The 26,973-nt window shown below is 38.5% G+C and overlaps 13 protein-coding genes across 13 annotated transcripts; 5 read left to right on the top strand and 8 right to left on the bottom strand. All coding sequences in view use genetic code 12, as the record gives it.

Moving 5' to 3' along the window:
• Positions 1-134: 134 nt before the first annotated feature.
• Positions 135-1,148, top strand: MRPS9 (mitochondrial 37S ribosomal protein uS9m; the record flags this gene model as incomplete). The annotated part of the gene is made up of 1 exon (XM_036811868.1): positions 135-1,148. The coding sequence occupies one exon, from the start codon at positions 135-137 to the stop codon at positions 1,146-1,148; it is 1,014 nt and encodes a 337-aa protein (XP_036668262.1).
• An 85-nt stretch (positions 1,149-1,233) lies between these two features.
• Positions 1,234-2,580, bottom strand: CPAR2_701050 (putative alanine--tRNA ligase; the record flags this gene model as incomplete). The annotated part of the gene is made up of 1 exon (XM_036811866.1): positions 1,234-2,580. The coding sequence occupies one exon, from the start codon at positions 2,578-2,580 to the stop codon at positions 1,234-1,236; it is 1,347 nt and encodes a 448-aa protein (XP_036668261.1).
• A 160-nt stretch (positions 2,581-2,740) lies between these two features.
• CPAR2_701040 (uncharacterized protein) lies at positions 2,741-4,600 on the bottom strand (the record flags this gene model as incomplete). Its single annotated transcript, XM_036811865.1, has 1 exon — positions 2,741-4,600. The coding sequence occupies one exon, from the start codon at positions 4,598-4,600 to the stop codon at positions 2,741-2,743; it is 1,860 nt and encodes a 619-aa protein (XP_036668260.1).
• Positions 4,601-5,073: 473 nt separating this feature from the next.
• On the top strand, positions 5,074-5,706 carry VPH2 (Vph2p; the record flags this gene model as incomplete). Its single annotated transcript, XM_036811864.1, has 1 exon — positions 5,074-5,706. One exon carries the CDS (start codon positions 5,074-5,076, stop codon positions 5,704-5,706), a length of 633 nt encoding a protein of 210 aa, XP_036668259.1.
• A 321-nt stretch (positions 5,707-6,027) lies between these two features.
• On the top strand, positions 6,028-6,885 carry SRT1 (ditrans,polycis-polyprenyl diphosphate synthase; the record flags this gene model as incomplete). The annotated part of the gene is made up of 2 exons (XM_036811863.1): positions 6,028-6,111; positions 6,175-6,885. 2 exons carry the CDS (start codon positions 6,028-6,030, stop codon positions 6,883-6,885), a joined length of 795 nt encoding a protein of 264 aa, XP_036668258.1.
• A 65-nt stretch (positions 6,886-6,950) lies between these two features.
• On the bottom strand, positions 6,951-7,664 carry CPAR2_701010 (mitochondrial 54S ribosomal protein YmL13; the record flags this gene model as incomplete). Its single annotated transcript, XM_036811862.1, has 1 exon — positions 6,951-7,664. The coding sequence occupies one exon, from the start codon at positions 7,662-7,664 to the stop codon at positions 6,951-6,953; it is 714 nt and encodes a 237-aa protein (XP_036668257.1).
• A 184-nt stretch (positions 7,665-7,848) lies between these two features.
• RBD1 (Rbd1p) lies at positions 7,849-9,843 on the bottom strand (the record flags this gene model as incomplete). The annotated part of the gene is made up of 1 exon (XM_036811861.1): positions 7,849-9,843. The coding sequence occupies one exon, from the start codon at positions 9,841-9,843 to the stop codon at positions 7,849-7,851; it is 1,995 nt and encodes a 664-aa protein (XP_036668256.1).
• Positions 9,844-12,062: 2,219 nt separating this feature from the next.
• On the top strand, positions 12,063-14,141 carry CPAR2_700990 (sodium:solute symporter family protein; the record flags this gene model as incomplete). The annotated part of the gene is made up of 1 exon (XM_036811860.1): positions 12,063-14,141. The coding sequence occupies one exon, from the start codon at positions 12,063-12,065 to the stop codon at positions 14,139-14,141; it is 2,079 nt and encodes a 692-aa protein (XP_036668255.1).
• Positions 14,142-14,314: 173 nt separating this feature from the next.
• Positions 14,315-15,319, bottom strand: SSU81 (osmosensor; the record flags this gene model as incomplete). The annotated part of the gene is made up of 1 exon (XM_036811859.1): positions 14,315-15,319. The coding sequence occupies one exon, from the start codon at positions 15,317-15,319 to the stop codon at positions 14,315-14,317; it is 1,005 nt and encodes a 334-aa protein (XP_036668254.1).
• Positions 15,320-17,035: 1,716 nt separating this feature from the next.
• Positions 17,036-18,964, top strand: CPAR2_700970 (uncharacterized protein; the record flags this gene model as incomplete). The annotated part of the gene is made up of 1 exon (XM_036811858.1): positions 17,036-18,964. The coding sequence occupies one exon, from the start codon at positions 17,036-17,038 to the stop codon at positions 18,962-18,964; it is 1,929 nt and encodes a 642-aa protein (XP_036668253.1).
• Positions 18,965-19,175: 211 nt separating this feature from the next.
• On the bottom strand, positions 19,176-21,152 carry CTA8 (stress-responsive transcription factor; the record flags this gene model as incomplete). The annotated part of the gene is made up of 1 exon (XM_036811857.1): positions 19,176-21,152. The coding sequence occupies one exon, from the start codon at positions 21,150-21,152 to the stop codon at positions 19,176-19,178; it is 1,977 nt and encodes a 658-aa protein (XP_036668252.1).
• A 2,111-nt stretch (positions 21,153-23,263) lies between these two features.
• Positions 23,264-24,376, bottom strand: CPAR2_700950 (alternative oxidase; the record flags this gene model as incomplete). Its single annotated transcript, XM_036811855.1, has 1 exon — positions 23,264-24,376. One exon carries the CDS (start codon positions 24,374-24,376, stop codon positions 23,264-23,266), a length of 1,113 nt encoding a protein of 370 aa, XP_036668251.1.
• A 761-nt stretch (positions 24,377-25,137) lies between these two features.
• On the bottom strand, positions 25,138-26,250 carry CPAR2_700940 (alternative oxidase; the record flags this gene model as incomplete). Its single annotated transcript, XM_036811854.1, has 1 exon — positions 25,138-26,250. The coding sequence occupies one exon, from the start codon at positions 26,248-26,250 to the stop codon at positions 25,138-25,140; it is 1,113 nt and encodes a 370-aa protein (XP_036668250.1).
• Positions 26,251-26,973: the final 723 nt, after the last annotated feature.

Raw genomic sequence — 26,973 nt, 5'->3', positions numbered from 1 at the left:
GCCGTATAATGTTTGTTGAATATGCTCACGTGAATTACGTCACGTGCAACTCTAGTTCTATTCTTTTTCAGAAACAAGAAATGAAAAAGTTTTTCAAAGGGAAGTTAGGACAACGCAGGACGAACATCAAAGTCATGTCGAGATCGTTACTATCTCGATTAAGTGGGTTGAGCCTACGCTCAAGCAAGAGATACTTTAGCTACACGCCGGCTGCAAGTGAAGAAATAATCGTCACCACTACATCGACAACCACAACTACAACCACCACCACAGAATCCACAAACAACAATGTCACTTTTGATGAGCAACTTCCACGCACTAATTCATTCAGCAGAAACCATAAGCCCACTCAATCATATTTGCCTCATCAAGTGACTGAGAACTTGACTGTGTCTGAATTAAACAAAATACGTACAACTCCCACTTTGATGACATTTTATGGCGGAAATCCCATACATGAAAGCAATATGAATCACTTGAGGATGTTGTTGCGTAAATATCAATATTTACCAACTAAACCACTCAGCGATGAGGAATTGCAGAGTAGGAAATTTTTAGGGTATGAAGCTTACAAGGAACGTACACAATCAGGAACAAGAGTAAAGAAAATCCATTATCGAGATTTGATATCGAGTTTGAATCGATTGAGAACCATTGATTCCCAATTGATGCCCGTTGAAGTTATAAATACATTGAATAGTTACTACTCCACGTCAATCAACAAGACAGCCATGAGTAAGAAAATCAAACAATTGGATGAATTTGGTCGTGCCAAGGCTCAAGCAAAGAGGAAAGCAGCATTAGCTAAAATCTACTTGGTTAAGGGTGATGGATCAATCTTGATCAATGGTAAAAGCGCAGTTGAATATTTCACAAATGTTTATGCTAGAAAGAATTTGGTGTACCCTTTCCAAGTAGTTGAACAAGAAGGCCAATACAATGTATTTGCTGAAGTAAGTGGTGGTGGATATACTGGTCAAAGCGAAGCTGTCATGTACGCCATAGCTAAAGCTCTTGTTGTTTTCAATCCATTATTGAAACCTAGATTGTCTAAAGCTGGATTGATGACCAGTGATGCAAGAGTCGTTGAGAGAAAGAAGCCAGGTAAGGTCAAAGCTAGAAAATCGCCAACTTGGGTCAAACGTTAGAATAAATTTGGAATTCCTTGCATGTATATAATTGTCTAAATTTACGTGTTTGTGTGTGTGTGTGTGTGTTATTTTATTCTCTTGTCTATAATGAGTCTAAGTAGGATAATACGGATTCGATTTCACCCTTTTCGTATTTGGTAATTTTACCTTGAAACAAACCCTTTCCACCACCTTTCAAATTAGTGATTTTCAGCTTTAGTTCAGTGGCAATGTCATTGGTTTTGGGCCCTGATATTTTCACCATACCTCCATTAGAAGTTTGGTTACCATTGATCAAAATAAGAGTATGTTTGTTGGTGATATCGACACCGGAGTCCTTATTGGCGTTGATAATTGTAGCTAATTCCTTCTGCACTGTTGTTAAGTAATCTGGATTATTCTCTTCTCGATAAACATAAGCAATCCCATCATCGGTCGCTTTCAACTTGTTAAATATTTCAGTAGCTTTTAAATTGGCCAATTCCTTAGTCAAATTAGCAATTGTCGAATTGGCTTTTCTGTAATTAGTATTCAATTGGTCGATTTTAGTAACAACGTCATCAATCTGACAAGATAATTGTGTTCCTGAAACTGTTTTCAAAATGTCAAAATATTCACCCGCAATATTGGCCACTCTTGTTCCACAAGTGAAATATAAACGAGAATGGCCACCACGAATTGAAGTCTGATTTAACAATACAATCGATCCAATTTGAGCAGTGTTGGACAAATGTGTACCACAACATGGGTTTGAATCAATGTCGTCGCCAATCTTGACTATACGCACAACACCTTTACTTTGATCATAATCATCTGGTAAATGGCTGGTGTCGATTTCAACTCCATGATCATCTCGAGTCACTACATGGATTGGATGTGCTTCAAATATGAGCTCATTCACTCGTTGTTGCACTTGTTGCACCACTTCATCAGACACTTTTTCTGGTAATTCAATGTAATTAATTATATCACCCATAGACCACGATAATGTGTCAAGTTTCAATGTATCAAATACAGCAGAAAGTAAATGCTGTCCAGTATGCTGTTGCATAATATCCAATCTGCGATCCCAATCCACTTGGAGTTTCACTTGGGTGCCGGGTTCTAGTGGTTCATCAACAATATGAACTGCTTTCAACTTGTCACGTAAGATGGCATTGACTTCGACTGTTTTGGGCTCAGAAGCAACAGCAGCACCATTGTTGAGGATAGTGATGGTACCTTTATCAAATGGTTGACCACCTCCTTCTGGAAACAAGACTGTATCCTCGAATTCAACCCCGTACTTCAACTCTTTTGGTGAATCTTTTTTGTTCTTGTTTTGTTTCTCCTTGGCTGTGGCTGGAGGGATGAATTCATAGCTTGAAACGACTTTTGTGTTTAAAGTTTTAAGAAATGAGTTCTTTTGGCAAGCTAATGCTCCTACTATAGTTGACGTGGCAGCAGTCATGGTTGTTTGATGAAAAAAATCACAGTAATGGGTTCTTGATGTTTCTGACTAATTTTTCAAATTTCATTTGGTACAAGATTGCTTAGATAAGCAAGAGTTTCTTTTTATGCGCATCTATAATTCCGTTCCGTGGGAATGTGAATGCTCTCTCTATAAAAAACTATTTCCTACTCAAAGTGATACCAAGGATGATGGAAGATGCAAGCACGGCCAATACACCAGGGACCAACACTTCATTGGCAATTCCAGGTACTAATGAGTCTGATTTGGTTACCTTTTTAATGGGTTTGAGTTCATCAACCGATGGATGTTGGTGAGGATTGTGTAAATACAAATCAGCCTTTTCGTTGCCTAATCTTCGATTTATGCGAACACACTCAACCAAGTCGCTATCAGTGGTGATTGACACGACATCCCCTTCATCATCGATATAGCTTATTGCAACCTCGTTGTTGGTAGATGCAGACCCATCTTCGTTATCTTCACTGGGCTTAATAACGTTCAACTTTATAAAATCCTTCTCATTTAACTTTGAATGAATCGATTTCCTCAACGCAAGTACCCCATCGTTTGGTTTCAAAGTGATACGATGAACTCTACCTTCTATTGCTGGTGATTTAAATTTGAAAATATACGGTGAATCATCCTGCTGAACACTGTTGGACAAGCTTGCTGCAGCAGTGGAGCCTTTCATTGGCGACTCATCAACATATGATATGGAATCAGATGGTTTGATGTCGACATTGAATGATTGAAACTCTGACGGAGTAACATCTGGTGCATTCGCAGCTGCACTTTCCTCCATGAAGGAATCTGAATGCACAGATTCATTGTCATCTAAAGATGTCCAGAATTTATTCCAAGCTGGGCCCTCGCTACCTTGTTCCGGTGCATCAAGAGACAGTGGCAAGTCTTTAGCTTCCAATTGTTTAATCTGGGTCAATGTAGCATAAGTCAATTTCAAAACATCCACCATACCAATGATATCTTCATCAGTATTTACAACTGGCAAGTTCAAATAATGTCCATCAAACATTTTCCTCAACGCTTCTTGAATCGGTAAATTGGCATACGCGACATCTGGATGAGATGTCATTACCCTCACTACCGAACAGTTTTTGGGATCCAATCCAGCTGCAATAACTCTTAAAACAACATCCTTTGAAGTGAATATCCCTGTGACCTCCTGGTTAGTATCTTTGACCAAAACTGCAGTAGTTTTGTTCTCTTTCATCAAAACAGTAGCTTCGTAAACTGACGTTTTAACACTAACATATATCGGTTCAGTGGTTTCATCAAGAACATTATCCAATGTGGGGCCATTCATTTTATTTTTCAATGTTTCAAAGTATTGAAACACATGTGGAGGTTGATCTTGTACTCCAATCTCATTATGAACGGAAGTCCATGCTTCATATAATGTTTTTGACTGAGCATGCATTCTTTCCAATTTTTCCATTTGTTGTGCATAACATTTGGTTATATCCAAAACACCAACAATTTGGTTATCATTGTCCAATACTGGCAAATGTCTAAACCCTCTTTCCACCATTAAATTCAATGCCTCAGACGCTGGGTTATTTGCATTGGCACAGATTGGATCCGCAGTCATGATTTGGTCAATAGTGACTGAATTTGCTGTTAACCCTGATCCAACGATACGAAATGCCAAATCTTTGGCAGTGAAAATACCCAAAAGTTCGCCAATATCATTGACCACCAACACACAGTTTTCACGGGTTGCTGTCATCATTTGTGAAACTTCATGCACGGTGGCAGTGGTTTTGCAAATAATGGGGTCACTTGGCTTTAATGACAAGACAGTACCAGGGATTGCCTTTTTATATCTGGTTATTCTACTACCGTTTTTCTTTTTTTTGCTCAAGTCGTGTTCGATTCTCCTCCTTATAGCCTCATCTCTCTTTGATTGTCTTTTTCTTAGATCCAGTTGGTGGTAATTGGACGATGTGGTAGTTAAAGATGGCGATGATTTTTGTGGTGATAAGTTATGTGATTGCATTGTGAACATAGACTCGACGGTGTAGCTTTGAATAAGGTAAGGGTATACGAGTGTTGAGATTCTATAGTCCTGTGCAAGTGCTAACTTTTTCAGTAATTAGCTTAGTTGGAGTAATCTCTTGAGAGTGGTGACTGATACGTACAAGGTTCTTTTTGTTATGAGATCAAATCCAAATGCAGTAATTCAAAAATAGTTACACAAAACAAAAGAAAGAAACGCCCAATGTAGTAAGATGGGGCTCATGGGTGAAATACATCTGGAGGCGGCAGATACACTCTTCCAAGAGTAGTCAATGGTCTCCGGGTGTCTCATAAGACGTGTTATTTAGTCTTCAAGAGAGTCTTGGCGTATATTGGTGCGTCTCTCAGACAATGTAGTTGTCTCAACGTTTGATGTGATACTCTGACGCTATCAACACCGAAAAATATTTTTTGCTTTCAATCTCCTCGGTAGAAACACAACAGGCTATTCCAATGACATTATTTGAGCTAACAGAGAAGATAAAAACAACCATTGACAAATCCCTGTATGATCCGCGTGAAAAGGCGAAACTACTTCAACTGGAGTACATCGGTTACAAGGAGTTGATAACTTTCTATCAAGAATGTCATCCAACGCCATCTCTTTTGTCATTGATCAAACAAACAAAACTATATATACCTCCATATGAGACATTCAAACAACCAAAAACCAAAGAGTACATGCGAATGATGGAAAGACTACGTCTTGAAGCACAAGAAGCCGAGTACAAGAAGTTGATTAATCCCGCACCTCAACATTCAACCTTGTATGATACCTCTAATCAAGAATATATATCACCAGTGCAAGCTCACAAGGAATTGAAAAACCAGTTGACTACTATTGTCAATGTTTTCATAAGTGTTGGTAGTGTTTCATATGCCGTATGGTATTGGACTGCATCCAGTTGGGGTTTGAAAGATAGCTATCGTGTATTGTTGACGGTATTTTTTGGATTATTGGTATTGGTTGCTGAAGTTGTGGTGTATATGGGATACTTGAATAAAGTGGAGGAAGCTAGACTGAGGGAGTATAACAAGAAGGAAGTCAAGAAAGTAATCAAGTCATACAATGTGGTGATGGATTGACACAATTGCAATGAAGGAGAGAAGTATTACACCACAACACCACACTACACCACATTAAAGGGAGAACAAGGGAGGGTGTTTTTTTTTTGCAACACACATACACACACACACACACACTTTGATTCTACTTACTACCGTCAACAAACCAACTCTCACTTAGTGTATTGAATAATGAGAGCATACTCCCAATCCTTCTCAATCAACTCGATTGTTGCATTTGTATTGAAATTCCCATTGATTGGGTACATTATTGGGTTTTTTGAGGATTATGTGATTTCAATTGTTAGAACAGGTCCTGTCCCCAAACACGTTGCCATGATCATGGATGGTAATAGGACTTATGCCAAGAAGCATAGATTACCCTTGAAGGAGGGCCACTTTGCTGGTGCAAATGCTTTAGTCAAGGTATGTTTTTGCAAATGAGTACGAGTCATTTGATATTGTTACTAACTTTGACTCTCTTCAAAGGTTCTCGAATGTTGTTACAAAGTTGGTATCGAACAGGTTACAATCTATGCGTTCTCCTTGGAAAACTTCAACAGAACTAAAGAAGAAGTAGACACTCTATTTGGCTTGCTTCGTGATAAATTGAAGATGATTTCTGATTATGAGGATTCATATGCTCGATACAACAAGGTTAGGATTAGAGTCATTGGTAATAGAGGTTTCATTCCACCAGATATCTTGAAAGATTTAGAATACATTGAAGAAGTTACCAAAAACAAGTCGTCCAAAAAAATTCTCAATGTGTGCTTTCCTTATACTGCCAGGGATGAGATTACTCATGCTGTTAGATCAGTTGCCAAGAAGAGGATCGAAGGTAAGATTACCAGTCGTGATGTAATCGACGCCAAAGTTATTGAATCCAATTTTTATTTTGGTGATGATGTACCACCTTTGGACATTTTGATTCGTACTAGTGGTCATACCAGATTGAGTGATTTCTTGTTGTGGCAATGCAACACTAATTGCACTATTGAATTCCCCGATGTTTTGTGGCCTGATTTTGGTTTCATTAGCATCATGTCAATCTTGTTCAAATGGAGTTACTACAAAACTTTACAATTGGAAGAGGAGGCAATTAGAGGTAAAGAACCACAAGTGCAGGATACAATCTCAACTGTGTTGTTGAAGGAGTTGCCACAACCCCCACCAGTTGCAACCGTCACTCAGAATTAATCAATGGTTCTGTAATCAAAATTGGTTTTTTCAATTGCTATTTACATAATCTAAGAATACAAGTCCTAAGCCTCTTGTTCTGCTTTTTGCTCCAATCTCTCAAGCTCTTTCAACAATTTAGAAAACTCCTTTTGCTTTTCATACTCATCTCTTGATTCATTAAGGTATACATTCTTGGCCTGAAAATCACTTTGTCTCAAAACAATGGCATTGGGGTTCCTTTCACTGCTCCACCTCTTATTAACAACTTTTTCAACTTCATAATATAACGAAAGCAAATCATGACTACAACTAATGACATAATCATTCAATTCAAATCCTAAATTGGATTGCAATTGCTTAACAAACGCAAACCTCAATTTCAAATCATGTAAATCAATAGACTCATAATCATTAAGCTCTATGTCAGTATCAGTTCCCGTTACATCTTTATAAGTTTGATTCACGACGTTTTGTAACTTGGCTTTATCATCATAAAACAGTTCCAAATCTTTAGCATGTAAAAACTTGACATTCTTCCAATCACGTACTTTGAACTCGGGCTTCACTTTATTCTGTTGTTTCTTTGCCAAATACTGAGGAGAATTTTCACGAGTTAAATGAGTAATCTTGGTGAGTTCTTTATCTATATAGTCATCTTGTTTTTCAATTATATCGGATCGTTTCTGTTGACTGGTTATTTTCGATTTCTTGTTGCCGAATAAATCACCAAACCATGAGTTAGAAACGGCGGATGTGGACAAGGGTCGACTGGACGTGAGGATACGTTTCGATAGCATACGTGTCGGTGAAATATTGGGATATACGAATCTTTATACTGAAAGTTGAAAAAAAAAAAAAAAAAAAAAAAAACTTGAAAAAACTGAAGAAAGTATTTTCACGACATCGAATTTAATTGTCGCGACACTACAAACGAATCCTTCCGACATCATTATTCATTAAATATTAGCTCCACTTATAAACCTAGATAATCTTCTTTTTCTTCATAAAGGCAACAGTAAAGAGCAATAGCGTAAAGTATAAACCAACTCCAACTCCTACTTGCTGTGTGAAGTCGTTAGAAGCTACTTGTTTAGCGCTCTCATGCCTATTGGGCACTTCAAATGCTTCAACCTGTCGTTTAAACTCACCATTAGAACTATCACTGTTACTATTGCTACCTCCAGATGTGGTTTGTGGAGCAGTTGTCGTATACACTGATGTTGAGTATACTTCAGTTGGGATCGTCGTCTGATGAGGTGATGAATCTGATGCTGACCCAGTTGGGTCAGATGTAGCAGATGTAACAGTAACTTCACCAATATCACACCATCCTTTAACTGGAATGCAATTGAAATACTTGCACCACTTGCAATTTTCAGACAGGTCGTAATTATCATTAAAGAAATTTTTGCAAAGAAGGGCAAAATAAACAATAATCAATGCCAACGCAACAACTCTAGCTCCACACCAAAGTAAAAATGGAATTTGCAACTTGTCTTCATATGCATACATCGGGTTCCAGTTATTGACAAATTGTTGCCACGTGGTTGGGTCTCGTGAGTATGTGATTATACCATCCTTATATACCCAAAATGGATCCTTGAGTAACAAGACTGCTGTGAGTATACCCATGGCGAATCCTCCCAAGTGACTAAAATTGTCAAGTCCTGGAAGTAAACCCAACACCAAGGATATGATAATTTCACAAATCATGAAAAAAATGAACAATTTGTAATGAGTGGTGCCATACATGTTGGTATTTTTCCTTCCCGCGTAGATAAACAAGATTATGTTTGTAGCCACTATGCCAAAAAGGGCACCAGAAGCACCAGTTGAAGCTATTCCTTGAGGAGTGAAATTGGCACCAAGAAGAAACCCAGATATACCACTAACAATGTAGATGATTGCATATTTCAAGATCCCGATATTTCTTTCAATTGAAGCGCCCATTGTCAATTGTAACAACAAATTGAATATAATGTGAAGAAACCCGGCATGAAGGAAAATAGGAATGAAAATTCGATACCATTGATTAGGAGCATATTTTGTTCCATCGTCATATGTCGGTAACCCTGATAATCCACATAATTCACTCAATGAGCAAGTAAATGTATCCTCTGATGTGGAATTTGCACAAGGAAACAAAATTGTTGTATCATCAGTGATTCCCGTGATTCGATGCATACAGGGTACATAACGTGCGCCCATATTTATAAACAAGTATGTCGATGGACCCAACATTGGATTGAAGTATGGTTTAGTTTGAAACCCTGATCCCGTAAGTATAGCCATTTTGATTAATTCAACAATAAACACAATAACCTGTATTAGTGTTACAACCATGGTGAAATAAGGTAATCTAGTGTAATGGAAACGTGGTTTGCTTCGAAGTGTACGAAGTCGATTTCGTTCATTACGTTTCATCTTTTTCTCCAAATCATATTCTGGGCCCCTTTTTTTATGGTGTGGGACTGCTGCTAATTCCTCATCATTTACTACAAATGGGTTTGCTGTAGCTGTTGATCGTTCAGGTAAATCTGTAGAGCTTTGGTGGTAGGCATTTTCAATAAATGGGTTTCGATAATTACCATATTGTTCCAGTTGTCGATCCGTTGGCTGGCGGGAAAAATCAGACAATTCATAGTCATTTGTTTGGCTTGATTCCTGTTTTTCAAGTTTTGATGGAACATTTGTATCTAGTAGTGTACGCAGCAGTGACTGATATGGGTGGGTTTGTGGGTGGGGGGAGCTATATGTTGGCAACAATGGTAGAGGAAGCGAATGCTGCAGACTCTGGCCTTCGTTAATGTTTAAAAGGGGGAGTTGTGACAGAGAGCTGCGATAAGGATGTGATGAAGTGTTTGTATGAACTGGTGGAGGTTGTAGGTGATCAAAACTATCATCACTCAGTTCTTCGACTGGGTACTGATGTCGTTTTGGGTAATAACTATCGTAGCTGCTAGATGCTCCGTTCATGGTAGATGATCACCTGTAAAATAAAGTTTAATCAAATTGCGATAAAAACTGAAGATGTAGTAAGGGGAAATAGTGAGTTGAAACAAGGCTGAGTTTTGTGATGCTTTCCTGAATACACACACACACACAGTAAGACCAGTCCTCGTAGCGAATGTGTTTCTATTTGTGTGGAGTGATCCAGTTGTTTGACTGTGAAATAAAGTAGGTTGAATGATCAATAACAAGGGGGGCGAGTCTATTAAAGTAAAGTTTATTAATGGTCTTACTTCTCTCTCTCTCACTCTACACGTCCTCGAGTAAAAAAAAAAAGGAAATTTTGTCGTGTGGTTTGTACCAATTGTTTTCTGTTTTAACACAAAAACAAAACAAATATGTAACACACGAAAAGAAATTGTTAAAAATAGAAAAATTATGGTAGTGCGCCAAAGTACAAAACTCACTCACCCCCCTTACATACATACTTACTTACTTACTTACTTACTTATATATAACCATCAATACTAAGCCTCATACAAGGTACACTTTCAACGGGTGTTGAGAAGCTTATAGTTTCTAACTAAATGACAAAGACTGTTTTTGCCTCACGCCATAGCATCTACCCATAGCCGTCTCGTTGTTTTGAGAGAGTTCCATCTGCAATACATATGTAGCAATAAGCACGTCTGCATTATCTGGTATCACAAAACGTTCTCGTGAATGGTCTCGGAAGAACTATTGTGTATGCTGATCGAGGAGTTGAAAAAGGCGTGGAAAGCTTCTGTAGATGACCTTCATTGGCATCAATGTACATCTTTTACGCTCATTTATGTTGCATGACGTAATGACGGTTGTTTGCTAATTTCAATACTACGCTTTTACACATTAGAGTCGTTGCTGTCTTTAGAGTGAGCTCTCGGTCCTTATAATGAATGACTGCAGGGCAGTTCTACTGAGAAGAACCTGGAAGTCTGCATTGCTCTATCTGCAAATTCAACCGACATTTTCTTGCTCACTGAAAATTTGCATCAACTTTAAAGTAAATATGTATCCAATCACTTTTTATTTTTTAGCAATTAAAATATAGAAAATCTAAATTCTCGTAGCAAAGATGGAGACTTTTGTTACGTCTTGAGTAATATTGAATAGACACAGTATATTACAAGGGTGCACTACAAAACGTATACTTCTGACATCAACCACTGGTGCCAATTGAGAACTGGTTATTTAACGACACTTGACACTTATTATTTGAGCCACAGTTTCTGAATGTAAGCATGTTAATTTCGCAGGTGTTCAATTAAAGTAGAGCGATTGCATCATCATAACGAAAGAGTTTTATGAGTCAAGATAAGCTCACTTTGTCTCAGCTATACACTCCACAGTTCCCCCACAATTTAGTTGCGGATTGATATGACAAGATGCATCAAGCAATTCGTAGTTGTATTTGCTACCACCAGTTGGGTCAACTGTGCTAATTCCGCAAATCCACCACACATACAAAGTCTATCAAACGAAAAAAACCAAATGGACGTCAACAACATCCTTCCTGTGAGTTTGTTGTGGCTGCAGCTAAAATTAACAAATCACAATATGTGTTTTAAATAAGTCATCAAGTGAAAAGTTAAACGCTTCGGGTGGGACCTCACGCCGGCCGAAGTTGCATGCTAACGCAAATAGATTGTTTTGAATACGTTGCCATTGTTTGTCCTCACGCTTTATCTCGCACCCACATATTTTACTTTTACACACACGAGCCACAGTTTTTTGCAACCGAAGAAAAAAAAAGAAAAACAAATCTCACCCACAATTTCACACAATAAGAAACACAATTACAGTGCTTTGCTTATGTGAACCGACCCATGTGCATAACCCACACCGGCCTCCCGGGTCCCGGATGGGGAATTGTGCCATTGTCCTGTGAAAGATAAACACACACACTTAGATGTCCTCAGATTTTGTGGTTGTATATATCGCCTAAATTTGTGTGTTTATAGTATGCATGAAATACGAATAACATATATACGGATAAACGGTTTGCAGAGGGGCGTGGGGGGGGGGGGGGGTTATACAATGCAAGTGTGCTCCACTCTATATAAAAGGTTGCATCAATCTCCCAGATCTTTCCATTGAGTTTATTTTTCCTGCAAGTGAAGCTAGCTAGTCTAAAGATCTGTTACATCTATTATCGCTGGCGATAAAGAGACAATAAAAAGCTATTAGTCATAAATAATTTTTTCACTATGGCTTCTTCAGATACAGCAGTCAAGTTGTTAAACCAAGCTTCCGGTTATGGAGTCCTAGTTGGTGTTGGTGGAGGATTCGCCCTTGGTATGATTCTAGTCACTTTTTTCTTGCGGAAATATTTAAAAGAAGACAACACCAGTACTGAAACATTTTCAGTAGCAAATAGATCGGTGGGGACATTACTTAGTGCATCAGCGGTATATTCGAGTTGGAGTTGGGCTACTGAGTTGTTGTGGTGTACAACAATGGTTTACAATTATGGTATTCAAAGTTCATACTATTACATGTCGGGTTTAGCTGTACAAATTGCCGTGATGGCCATGGTGGGGATCCATGCCAAAAAAAAGATCCCCAAGGCTCATACATCATTGGAGATTATTGAATTGAGGTATGGTAAATCAGCACATATTTTGTACATGTTTCTTTGTCTTACAAACAACTTGTTGTCGTGTTCAAGTATGATTTTGGGAGCAGCTGGTGCTATTTCAATAATTGCTGGTAATTTGCACATTGTTGCTGCAACGATATTGACGATTTTTTCAGTCTTGTGTTACTCGATATATGGTGGGTTGAAAGCTACGTTTTTGACGGATTTCGCTCACACTTTGATCTTGTTGATTGTATTGTGTTATTTAAACACGGCGGTGTTGACCAATGTAGGCGGTTTGGATGCATTGTATGATGCATTGGCAAATTTTGGTGGAACTAGAGAGATTCCCGGAAATTATGCAAATAGTGTTATTACTGGCAAATCACAAGGTGCTATCATATTTGGATTGATTTTGACTGCTGGTAATTTTGGTTTATCAGTAATGGATAGCTCCTTTTGGCAAAAGACATTTTCAGCATCGCCAAGAGCCACTGTACCAGCTTATTTAACTGCTGCTGTTTTGATTGCATCCAATGTATGGCCCTTGGGTGCCATTATTGGTGGTGCTGCAATTGTATTGGAAAGCTCACCGAAATTCCCCACTTATCCACGCAAAATGACTCAATATGAAGTTGATTCTGGATTTGCATTGCCCTATGCATTGATGGCTACGTTGGGCAAAGGGGCCGTTGGTGGATTATTGTTGATTGTTTATCTTGCTGTAACATCAACGGTGTCGGCGCAAATGGTTTCAGTTTCTTCAATCTTGACTTTTGACATTTACAAGAAGTACATCAATACCAATGCTCATAACAAGTCATTAATTCTTGTGTCACATGTTGGATGCATTATTTTCACTTTTGGAGCTGCGGGGTTTTCCATCATGTTGCACTATGTTGGTGTTAACATGACGTGGTTTGGGTATTTCTACCCCTTGATTATTTGTCCTGGTGTTATTCCTTTGATATTGTCAATAACTTGGGACCGTCAAAATTGGTATGCTGCTTTTATTTCACCAATATTGGGCATCGTTTTTGGGTTTATTGTGTGGACTACCACTGCTTATAAGCTAAGTGGTGCTGTGAATATCACCACATTGGGTGGCCAATTGCCGGCGTTATATGGTGCATTAACTGCTTTGTTTTTGCCAGGAATTTCAAGTATAATTATCTCATTGGTGTATCCGAAAAAGTTTGATTGGAGTGTATTGCAACAAGCACATCTTTTAGTTGATGAAGATGTGTCAAGTGAAAATTCAGGTGACGATGTTGACGAGGAGAAACAGGAAATTGCCAACTCTGATAAAGGTGACAACATTGAAGGAATTGATGATGGTCATCATCATAACAAGGAGGATGTTGAAGTCCAAGTTGATTCTGATCAATCATCATCTTCAAACAATTTAGAATCACAAACAACCATTGCTGGTGTTGAACAATTGACACCAAAGCAGCTAGATTTCTGGATCAAGATTGCCACTGGTGCTGCCATATTCATATTGTTGATCAATTGGGTCTTGTGGCCGTTGCCTTTGTACCGAGACTGGATTTTCAGTAGAGCCTATTTCAAGGGGTATGTAACTGTTGGATTAATGTGGTTGTATGCCACTTTGCTAATCATTGGTATTGGTCCATTGATTTCAGGAAGACACACAATCGCTTTGATTGCAAGGAATGTTTATCGTGATTATATAAAGAGATGGTAAAGAGATGGTAAAGAGGTGGTAAAGAGTATAGAAGCTTCATAACCAAAAGAATAAAGTATCCAATAATATCTCTGAATATAAATTGAGAAAAAAAAAAACAAAACAGTACCAATAAATTGAGAAAGAACAGAACGAAAGGGGAATTTCAAATGTAGCGATTTTATTGTCATTCATCATGCATCAATCAATTTGACATAATTCGATGGACAAATACCAACTTGTCCATTGACTCTTCTTGCTTGCCACCATTTTCCGTCTATATCGTCAACCTCTAGAATCTCATCCTTGACAAAACTAATCTCATTGATATCATCTGGATTGGCATCATAACTGTACAATGCCTTTGCCTTGTATCTAAAAGTGATACCTGTACCTGTTCCTGTTCCAGTACCAGTTCCAGTTCCAGTACCTGTACCAGTGGACGTATCATTATAATAGGGCGTTGGTTTAGCACCGAGTAAATCACGTACTCCATTGCTGCTATTATAAGTACCAACTTGGTTTGGTGCAAGTGGTGCCGAACCTGTAGCTTGTGTGGGACGCAAGGAGCCACTAGTTGGTTGCGATGACAATCTATTATTATTGTTGTTATCACCAAGCATATTAGTAGATCCTTGGTTCGACAACCTTCTTGACGTTGTTGAAGGTAAGTTGGTACTTGATCCAAATCGTTTAAATTCTTGAGTTGTTCCAAGATCATCTTCGTATGATTCATTTTTAAGTGCTGGAGAACGACCCAATTGTTCATGAGCATGGTTTCTGTAACTAAAACTATCAATAAATTGGTTTGTGGGCGATTCGGGATGTCCTCCAAAGTACAAAATCCAAATCAAGTTTAAAATACTCAGCAAGATACAACCAGCAGCACAACACAAATTGCCTGATGAATTTGAATTATAAATCAAATTATTGGTTGAGTTTGTACTGTAAATAAATGCAATACTAACCAATCCAACCAATGTGAATTTGTAAAGTTCAATATTGTTATTAATGTATAGCAAGCAAATGATGAAAATAATACAAATTTGATAAGCAATGCCCCACCATGTGAAATGAGGAAACTCACTCTGTGTAGATGCTGCAGCACCTCCTAGTGAGACTATCCATGACATCAATCCAAATGAAATAGTGGCCATGGCGAATGGATCGCCCGTGAGATTAGATATCCTGAATCCCATAACGAGTGGTTAGAATGGGAGAAACTTGATGTTTAAATGATAGTTGGCGAAAAGAAGAAAGGAAGGTTTTTGTATTTTGTTTATTGTTTTTCTTTAAATTTTTTTTTTTCCACCCAAGTGTGAGAAAGAAGGTGACTAATAGTAACGTGATGGTGAAAGTTGATGGTGAAAGTTGATGGTGAAAGTTGATGATGATGATGATGATGACAGTGAGCACAATGATCTAGATCTCCTCCACCAGTGTCTTGAATCTGTCTTTTTAAAGAACAAAAATAAAAAAATAAAAAAAAAAAAAAATTAATAAATATATATATATATATATATATATACATATATACAAAAAGGAGAAAAACAATAAGGGAGAGAGAGAGAGAGAGAGAGAGAGAGAGAATTAAAAAAATTTCTTTCCTGTTTGTCTAAATTGGGTTTCTTGTTCTTTAACAAAAAAAAAATAAAAAAATAAAAAAAAAAAGAACAAAGCGTGTTTTATTATTACTATTACTATTACTATTACTATTACTATTACTATTACAATTACTATTACTATCAGTATTACTATTACTATATTAGTGTTAGTATTACTATTGTTATGGTTATTATTGTTATGGTTTTTTTTTTACTATAGGGTTTGTGCTGTTTAGATTTTTAGTGTGGACTGGGGTGGTCGTGTACAGATCGCACAGTAAGAAGAAGAAGAAGAAGAAGAAGACGAAAAAATGGTGTCACTTGATTTTGTGTGTCGAATAATACACGACTTCTCTCTATATAAAAGGAAGAGGCACATTGGTACATCAAAATGATAAACATAGTGTGGTTGTTTTTAGTTGAAAGGGTTTGTTTTTTTTCTTTCCCACAGTGACAGGACGTAGCTGACGACAACGTGCTATCACAGGCTTCGGGAGCCATAGCGATAATTGTTCTTCTCTTTTTTGTTTTTCTTTTTATTTTCAAGGAAACAGTGGCTACTCAGTGTTACGAGTTATGAAGATAAATTTCGAATTGATCTCGCCGTGCTATTGTATGCCAACTGAAAGGGGGATGTGGGATCTGCACCAAAAAGGGAATGTGACACTTTTAGTCCAAGAGTTTGTATAACCCTCTGTTTTGCGTCCGATATCTCTCTGCTTCTCCCGTCATATTAGAGCTAGAGCTAGAGCTAGAGCTAAAGCTAGAGCTAGAGCTATCACGCTTGTCGGAGTTGTAACACCAAAAGAGTAAGTCTAGAACTTTCGTATATTTCGCAACGTTTCCTAATCTTTTTGTGCTTTATCCGTTGGTTTCTACCAACAACTCCGGCTACATATTCAACGGGATCAGTTCGACTTTTGCCGAGCTACTATGTAGCTGTTAGTGATACCAATTTAAATTAAATAGGCTCGATATGTAAGCTGATACCACCGGGGAGGTGGTGGTTTTGCCCTTCACGGAGAACTCTTAATAAACCTCATTGAATTTCGCACAACCCTCTGTGGCTAACCTAACCTGAAACACCGGCAAACACTCATTCGTAACCGGAAAAGGTTGAGCGCATGATTCTGTCTGATGTGTTAGAACCCGTTTCTTTGCGTCCTTTTGAGTTGGCAGCCAGTTTGAGAAAAAAGAGACAAAAGAAAGAAAAAAAAATTATTAAAGCGTTTATAAACACACATACATCCGAAGAACTTATCCCGTACACAGCACATTGAATTGCTGTTACTTCAAGAGCAACACTGAGCCATGGCCTCAGAGCACAAGTCATTACTTACAGTAGTTGAAGATTTGACTCGTGTGAGGTCCGATATTTCTCAACTTCAAGCCACATTCAAAAAGGTTTTGGAAACAACCCCCAGTTGGGAGCGATACCTTTACCTACTAGATCTAGTCAATACCAATGGACAAAACCTGGGAGAGACACTTGTTGCCATTGAAAGACTAAAAACTGTTATATTCTTACCACAGACAAAGGTTGCAGTACGATTGAAACAATTGTATGAACTGGGGAAATTGCCAGTATTGACAACATTGTCAAGAATCAATTTCAAGGCAACTGTGCAAGAGGAAGCTAAACTAAAGTTGGATATTCTTGCGTTTCTCAACCTAGATCCTACTGACAAGCCGAGAGAAATAACTAATGGAAAAGTTGGCCACGCGTCAAATTGGAAACCTATTGATTACTATTCTTATCCCCCTACTCTACCTTTGATAATCGATCAGTTGTTGCTTCTTCGAGTTACTACTGATAAATCGTATCGACAATTGGTGGATTATGTTGAGCTGACATCAGCAAAGTACACAAATACTCATAATGGAAAATTGATTATACAAGGTAGAGCAATTCTCAAGTATTTATTATTGGAAATGTTGGATGACAAATTCCCCAACTTATTCGAACAAGATTTGAAATTTATACTCGAACGATTAATGTCTTTGGAGCTACTAGCGAAGTTTGCTTTTGCATATAATTTGGTTGATCCTGTCAAGTACAATTTATCAGATGATAGTAATGATGAGCAAAATCTCGAAATATGTGGAGGAATTTTTGCTGCTTACGTGGCTGGGCTTCAAGTGGAGCATTATGAACTAGAGAAAATCAAAGTATGGTTGAACAAATTGTATAAACCAATGGTGATGGATTTATTTGCTTCATCCCAGCCAGTGGCTAATGTCGCCATGGTTGAGTTTCAAACATTGGTGAAGCTGATTACGTGTTTGAATAGATTGCCGTATGAAAATATCCAATATGATGCTGTTGAAGTGAAAACCGACCAAATTGTTGCCCAGATTAAAGTGGAGGGGGAAATACTCGGAACAGGAGTATCCTCGACAAGCTTTGAAGAGGCGAGAGATCGAGCCGCCTTTGACATGATGGACACAAAAGACAAGTTAATTAAACTTTTCTCCATTGTCAAGCATAGCTATTTACAAAATCGGTCCGATTACGTTTCTGAAACAATTAGATCAGAAGTCTTGTCCCCACAAATGATTGAGCCCGACATGGATTTGCCACCAAGTCGTCCTTCTGTTCCTTTTGGCTATGAATACCCACAAATGAATAAACCAAAAACTCACTCTCCTCATATGATTCACCCGTTACCAGGACAAGTGCCAAGAAATGATCCGTATCCTGAGCCTTCACAACAAATGACTAGGTACGGGCAGAGTCCACCAAAACCACAGCCACTACTACCACTACCACCGCCACCACAACATCAACAACAACAACAACATCATCATCATCATCAGCAGCAGCAGCAGCAGCAATTAGCTTACCCTCACCATTCAAACCAAGATTCACCATATGCTCTTCGATCCTCATCACCACCCAATGTGTATCAACAATTACAAAATCCCACAAACAACTATCCATCTCAATACGACTACGGATTCACTGAACCGGTTCCCCATATCCCCTTGTCACACAAAGATATTGACAAGCAAGCGAAAACCGCATTACACGCAATGTTGAAAGCTAGACACTCGAATGAATATGAAGTAACGCAACGTGAAACTGAATACAAGACCATTGCATTTTACACCAAGTGTTTTGTTGATGGTCACGTTTTGGGAACTGGTGTAGATACGAATAAGAAGAATTCGTCACAAAAGGCAGCCATGGCGGCTTTGAGCAATACGACAGCATTGAGGCGATTAGGCATATTAGATTGAAATGTGTGGGATGAAAAGTGTGTATAGATGAGACCATGAGCTTAGAGTAACATCGGGTAAAGACCCCATCGATACTTTATGTACAAAGTGAATCCATGAATCCATTTATTAACATCGAAAGAAGAACTGAAATTAATATATATATATATACACAGCGACAATTTCTCTAATTAAACTGAATCCCCCTCGGATAACGCAACTTGATTGAACCTCAATTATCGTAAATTTCCTGAATTGTTCTCTTTTTCCCATTCAGTTGAGATTGTGATTGTGATTGTGACTCTTGTGATGATTGATCTAGTTGTGCAGCATGGCCTTGCAAATTCCCATTCGATGAAGCACCACCATTATTGGTCACTCCAGTGAACGATGGCATTGGACTCAGTACTGAACCGGGTGTATTTGCACTTTTCAAGAAATCATCGACATTAAACTGACCGTCGTCATCGTAATCGGGATAGCCTGATAATTGTGGAGTTTGACCCATGTGAATGTCACCACCATTGATGTTTGGCATAGGTGGAGGGGGTATTTGATACGGTAGTTGCTGCTGTCTCTGTTGGTGTTGTTGTTGTTGTTGTTGTTGTTGTTGTTGTTGTTGCTGCTGTTGTTGTGAAAGCTTCTCAATCCAATCTTGTACTTGCTCAATCGATTGATCAGAGCTTCGAATCTGATTTTCAAGTTGGTCAATATCGGATCCATGATGAGAACCACCGTTAGCAGCGTCAACAGCTGCACCATTCACCAAATCTTGATGAAGTCTGCTTGTATTCGCCGATGATTGGCGACGTCTCTTAATAGACTCGATCGACGGTGAAGAGTAAGACTTGACGGTGTTTGGTCTGTTTGTAAGCAATAATCTCGGCCTCCTGACAAATTGTTGCTCTTCTTGTGCATCCAAAGAATCTCTTTGGTCAGATGAAGCTGATGACGGAGACTGGTATGTAGGGTTTTGTACTCCTTCTGGTTGTTGCTGAGAACGACGGTATGGAATATCAGTGTATTGACCATTGGCACCCGACGATGGCGTTTGTGGTTTGATTGTAGAATCATTGTATACAGCAGCTAGAAATTTGAGAATCTTGTTGATGGTGCGACCCTGCTGTTGGGTTCTTTCTCGGTTGATATAGTTTGCATTATACATATTTTGATTATCTTGTCGTATGCGCAAAATCTCTTCATTCAATCTTGTTTGATTTTGCTTAATTTGACTCAACTCGGAAAGTATAAAACTCAAATCGCCAGTGGGCATGGTATGGGGGTCAGTCAATTGTTGCGATTCATCTTGTGATACTGACTTGTTTCTGACAATGTTATCGAGCAAATCTTCTCTACCACGTATAAAATTTGGGTTTTCAAATTGCCAAACTTCATCGCCACCGCTCTTGTCGTCATTCGGGTACAAAGTACCATTGGTTATATCTTGAACCTTGTGGAATCCATACATGTTCAATTGTCTAACGAAACTCGACATGTTTTGATGCTTAAAATAAGCAGGAAGAATCTTGTGCACAAAATCCTCACGTTTAAACACTTGGAAAGTTCTTCCATCTTCGTTCCAGCGAATATATTCGTCATTAGATTTATCATTGACCATAGACCATATCTTCATCACAAAAGCAGGTCTAGTTTTGGGTCCATTGTTTTCCTTTCTCTTTTTGGATGGTTGTGATGGTGGTTGTGGCTTTATTTCTGGCAACAACAGATCTCCCAAATCAAGCTTGAATGGGGTAGACACTGGCATAGTCAAAGGTTTAAGCTCAGGGAAAGTCATGTCATCAAAATCAATATGGTTCTTGTTGAATAGTTGCAAGTCGTGACCCTTTTGTTCCGAGTCTTGAGCTGTTTGGTCTGCAGGAGAATCATCAGTGACAAACAAGGGACTTTGACCAGTTGATGGTGGAAACCTGCGTTGAGGAGTTTGTTGAAGTAGGTCAAGTTGATCATTTTGAGATGGAATCTGTAAGTTACGTGGCAGTTGTTGCTGTTGATGCAGTGCTTGTGATGGTGAGTTTTTCAATTCTTCAATCTTCATTGAATTGTCATCAAAACCATACAACAGTTGATGGCTCAACAACGGAGTGAGGCTTTGAGGAATATCCGCATAATGTGGCAGTTGTGGCAGTTGCTGCTGTTGCAAATGGTCTTGTGGAAATAACGGATGATTGGCCATAGCGTTAATGTTCATCATGGTGTGAGCCTTTTTTTTTTTCTTTTTTCTTTGCGTCTAGACCGGTTTATAATGTGATGACGATGATGATAATTTGACAGTGTCGTGTAATTTTAAAATATGACACTGGAAAATCTTACTAAAGTCGGCTAGCGGCAATCAATCAATTGTACAATGAAATAATTCGAGTTAGGTTCAATTGGTTATAGTTCAATGTTGATGTTGTAATTGAGGTGAGTTGTTGAGAAATGTGAATTGAACTTTGGAATTTTCTGGGGGGTATTTATATTCTTTGTCAACAATAGTTGAGTAGGTTATATGAAATGGCACATAAACACAGCCAGTCACTCATAAACAATAGAATCTTGGATTCTTTTAAATCCAATGCAAGTTTCTTCCTCTCTCTCTTTCCCCTGGTAGCGATGAGAAGTTTGTGTTATCCATTAATTCCAGGCGTGGCTATTTTGAGTGAGGTTAAGCAAATAGCCATTTTTCTTTTTAGCAGCAAACAAAGGAAAAGAAGGATTATGCACAATATTGACGGTTTAACCGCCAAATAGAAATGAGAGTTTATTTAATGCGTTTTGTACTTTGTTGCATGCGCAATTTCTTAAAAAAAGTGAGAGAACATAATTCACTCGGAAATCTACAAAAAAAGGAATTAAAATATATTGAGGAGTTTTTTCTTTTGTTTGCAGTGGAAAAATGGCTATCAGGATCATCAAAAATATACGTGACATACAGCTCGTGGATGGAAAAATGATGGCTATCTACAAGGAGGATTATATTGTCATGACCAAATGTTGAAACCCCTTTGATGATACAGGGTCATCCTCGTGCTCCGTCTTTCAACAATAGATACAATGAGTTTTCAACTTGTACCAAAGCTAAGTTCAGTTCGACGCATGTGTAGCGATAAGATAAGAGCCATGGAATCGGTGTCGACTTACTCATTGTGGAAGTTTGTGCTTCTCTTTTTCATCGTCCATGCTTCCAGGCGCTATCTTTAGACTAAGATAACAACTGTTAGTGCTTGATAGCGACTGGTAAGTTTTCATCCAATTAACGAAGCTATAAAATCTCCTGTAACTGATTATTTCCAATCTTTGTTCGTCTTCTGTGTCACTAATTACGCCAACTTCATGGAAGCCAAATACGATAATTTGCGGATCTAACGCAAACTTTCCATTCGCAATGTGTAGTTTAGTCGTTGCAAATCCCCGCCCTGGGTGTAAGTTAGACAAAATGAACTAACACAAATTTTGACAATGCCCTTTGCGATCGGAGCAATCATACGTTTTTATTCCTGTTGAGTTTGGGGGGCTAGCATAGCAAACCATGGTCCTAATCGAACAAGATTACCATTATTTCTGTATTCTTTTCTCTCTCTCAGATGTCGTGAGTACTTGCCTCTTGTTTGAGATATAGCCAGTTATGCATTTATAATATCATCTTGTGTTTTCCCAAATGAGACAACCTAACTCTTTTATACATCGTGAAAAAACCCTTGTAGTAAACACCAAGATGAGAAATCACCCGACATATACACTTTGTGCAATGTTGGGCTCATAACCTTTTACACTTATTACCTCCCCAAAGGTTGCTTTCTATTCCAAACTTTTTTTAATATATCGAATAAAAGGGGAGGCTGAGGAGAACTGAATGCACTAAAAGAGTTTACTTTAACCCTGAGGGAGTTCATCAACGCACTCCACATTGTGGTAAGCACGAAAGTCTTGTCATCTACGATCCAGCTATTCAAACTTTGATGAAAATGGATTTAAAAGAATAATGATGAGAATCTTCAGATTCTCTCTCTCCCTCCCCTTTTTTAATTTTCTGCAACATAGCAATCACAATTGCAGGGAGTCCTGGAATCAAATTAAGAATCGCAGGTGATCTAAAATGGGCACACCATGCAGGTACTCTCTTTACATATTTTTAACCGCTGTTCATATGAAGCCGATACTTCCTACACCCACTCAGGATCCCCAACATGTGGCTCTAGATTTACAAACGAAATATTCGAAAAAATAAACAAGTGGATGAATTCAAAAACAACTATTTAGTTTGGTGTGATACGTATTTATGCAAGCAGCCGAGAAAGGCGTTAACCGTTTTCCGTTAGCTTAAAGATACAAATCCTTTCTAGGCCAACCCGTAGGTTTAACAACATCCAAACCATAGTTTGGTTGAGGCTTATCGAGTCCTTTAATTTGTAAAGCAAATGGGTTTCTATCCTCATCTTGTTTCAAGTTGGCCAATGTATGGTTCACTTCTCTGTGTTTGGACTCATCAGCTCTGATTCTCAAAATCAAATCTTTGAAACTTGACTCTTCTGATAATGATGGCCAATAATTGACAGCAATTGTAGGGATCAACATGCTTTGAAAGTCTTTAAGCTTGTTCGGATCGTCTAACTCATCAAGCAAGTGGGTGTATGTTCTCACTGCCTCTTCTTCTAAGTACCCAACAAATCTGTGACAGTACTTGGGGTTGGTCAAATAGCAGAAGAAGAACAAGTTGGTGAAAACTCCCTGACCGAGATAAATAATGGTCTTGGTGAACCATGATGGTTGACCAATCTTGATGAATGTAAGCAAATGCATCCTTTCATTGTAAGCCTCATCTTGCAAAGTCTCAATCCATGCTTTATCCCGTTTCAATAATCTTAAGGAATGCAATGTTCTCAAAAATGAGGCAACCGATCCAGGAACACCAGCAATCAGCTCCAAAAAGATCACACGAGTCATCCATTTACCCTCTGTCATCTCATATCTTGTACCTACATACTTGTCAAGTGGCTCACCTTCTTTAGGAACTTTGTAACCAGTAACAAAGTCAAAACAAGCACGACAAAACATAGTTCCGTGGTATGCAATCTTATCACCAATAGTTTCGGGCTTTCTATGCGCAACTTTGACTCTGTAACATCCAGCTTCAGTATAAATAACGTGTGGGTAAGCAGGTTTAGTTAAAAACTTTTGATCATCATGCTTTTCAATATCTGATTCATTGTAAATCTTGGTTGCAATATCAAAAATGCCGTTTCGTTGTGGGACTGTACGTGGTTCTTCAATTGCTTGTTTGTTCAATGGTAAATTCGAGTCATCATGATGTGTTGGAGTTTGATTGGTGATTGTTTGCGGTTTCGTGGTTGTGTTTGACACAAATCGAATTGTGGGGGTATATAAGCGTGATGTGACTTGTGGAAGTCTATAACGAGTAGCAGTTCTCAACATTGGATAGATTTGGTTGATTGGGAACAGACCATGATAGATGGAAGTACAACGTAGATGCTATTCAAGGGGAGAGGGATATTTATATCATTCTAATTTTGTTTCTTGTATATAGTTTGGAATTCTGAGGAATAAAAAGAAAGATCGATGGGAAAGCTTTTGTGCAACCTCCCATACAAAAAACATGCACCATGCACTCCGAGAGAATTCCTAGTTGAGGTGTTTTGGAGGAAGAAAATGCCTCATAATACAGTCTGATTGTTATCTATAAGGCTTACATTATATTATATAGATAGCTATGCGTGATCTAATTCTCGAAGTCTAAAGAAGAAAGGTATAATGATTGCTTTGAGTAAGCACGTGATGCGGCGTAAAGCCAACCTCTAAAGGGGTTACGGCTGGCCATTCCAGCACAAGAGCTCAATTGAGAAGTTGTATTCGCATACCAAATCTCTACTTGATGGACTGGGTACACCACCATTTGGCTCTATAATTCAGTAGTTCGGTTTATGCGACGTGATGGAAACATCGTGGTCAGCTTTGGAGCATAATAATTATGATTGCAAAAATATCATTCGAGAGTGTAGGTGGTTCAAAGTTGGCAAATCACAAGGGTACACTCACACATACTTAACTATTGTTGAAGCTCTACACCTACAGATAAAAGATCAAAAAGTCTACCCATTTGAATTAAACCACTATTTAGTTTTGGTACTATGTACTGAAGAAAGCAAAAGGTGGAGGTTGAGATTAGTATATGTTGCCTAAAGGTATAATTCCTTCTTCTCCCAACCGGTAGGTCTAACAACATCCAAACCATAGTTTGGTTGAGGCTTATCGAGTCCTTTAATTTGTAAAGCAAATGGGTTTCTATCCTCATCTTGTTTCAAGTTGGCCAATGTATGGTTCACTTCTCTGTGTTTGGACTCATCAGCTCTGATTCTCAAAATCAAATCTTTGAAACTCGAATCTTTTGATAACGATGACCAATAATTGACGGCAATTGTAGGAATCTGTATTTTCTGGAAACCATTGAGTTTATTGGGGTCTTCCATTTCATCAAGCAAGTGGGTGTATGTTCTCACTGCCTCTTCTTCTAAGTACCCAACAAATCTGTGACAGTACTTTGGATTGGCTAAGTAACAGAAGAAGAACAAGTTGGTGAAAACTCCCTGACCGAGATAAATGATGGTCTTGGTGAACCATGATGGTTGACCAATTTTCATAAAAGTTAACAAATGCATCCTTTCATTGTAAGCCTCATCTTGCAAAGTCTCAATCCAAGCCTTGTCTCTCCTCAACAATCTCAATGAATGCAATGTTCTCAAAAACGAAGCAACTGACCCTGGAACACCAGCAACCAGCTCCAAGAAAATAACCCGAGTCAACCATTTACCCTCTGTCATCTCGTACCTGGTACCTTTGTACTTATCAAGTGACTCGCCTTCTTTGGGAACTTTGTAACCGGTAACAAAGTCAAAGCATCCACGACAGAACTTAATTCCATGATACGCAATCTTGTCCCCAAAAGTTCTTGGCTCTCTATGAGCAACCTCGACTTTCTGACATCCAGCTTCAGTGAAACCAACATGTGGATAAGCAGGCTTGGTCAAAAACTTCACATCATCGTGCTTTTCAATATCTGAGGCATTGTAAATCTTTGTTGCAATATCAAAAATACCGTTTCTTTGGGGAACAGTACCTGGTGTTTGTTCTGACTGTTTATCTAGTGGTAAATTGGAGTCATTATGATGTGTCTGGATTTGAGTACTGATTGTCCGAGGTTTCGTGGTTGTGCTTGACACGAATCGAATTGCGGGGATGCATAAATGTGAGGTAGCTTGTGGAAGTCTATAACAAGTAGCTGTTTTCAACATTGGTAATAATAGTTGTGTAGTATAGTTTCCACATGAAAATCAATTCCACTGGATGGTATTCTCAACGGTGGTATTTATAGTTTGAATTCCAAACATATTCCACGCCAAAGATTTGTAGAATTTCACTTCAATTATCCCACCAAGCACCACGAGCAGCCAAATAGCTTCGTAGTTTATGTTGTCTGTAGAAAGGGTGTACCTTGTTAGTCACAACATTCTCTCCGTTCATTTCCGACGGGAGAATGGTGTAATACTCAATGAAAGGGCCACACGGAGCATACTTCCTGGTTGCAAAAACCCAATTGTGTCACTGCATTTGACCAATCAACAAGCGTTTATTGCAAACACGGCAGAACACAGTCATAGCGAGCACCAGTACCCTGTTTCTGCCTCATGTAAAGATGGATATAATCGGGTGAAAGTAAGTAAAATGGTTTTCAACAAATACAGAGTGAGCAATTTCCTATACCCAATAGGGTACAAAACATGACCCTAATACTTAGACAAGACATTTCTTTGATTTGTGAGTAGTCATCTTTTAGCTGCAACCGTTATAACACTTGCTTGTAGTGTATATGTGTGGCTGCAACATTAATAAGCTACTTAAGGTCTTGCTTCCACCTTGATGGATAAATCCGGGAGGTACATTGAAAAATTTAGGAGAAATAAGGAAGAACAGGAGAAACGTAAATGCAGAATGTTAGTGTTTACTCGTATAATCAT

The sequence above is a fragment of the Candida parapsilosis genome, contig 006110, assembly GCF_000182765.1.
Source record: "Candida parapsilosis strain CDC317 annotated contig 006110".
NCBI classification, from domain to species: domain Eukaryota; kingdom Fungi; phylum Ascomycota; class Pichiomycetes; order Serinales; family Debaryomycetaceae; genus Lodderomyces; species Lodderomyces parapsilosis.
The sequence above is the reverse complement of the archived record's forward strand: the minus strand, read 5'-3'. Positions and strand labels throughout refer to the sequence as shown.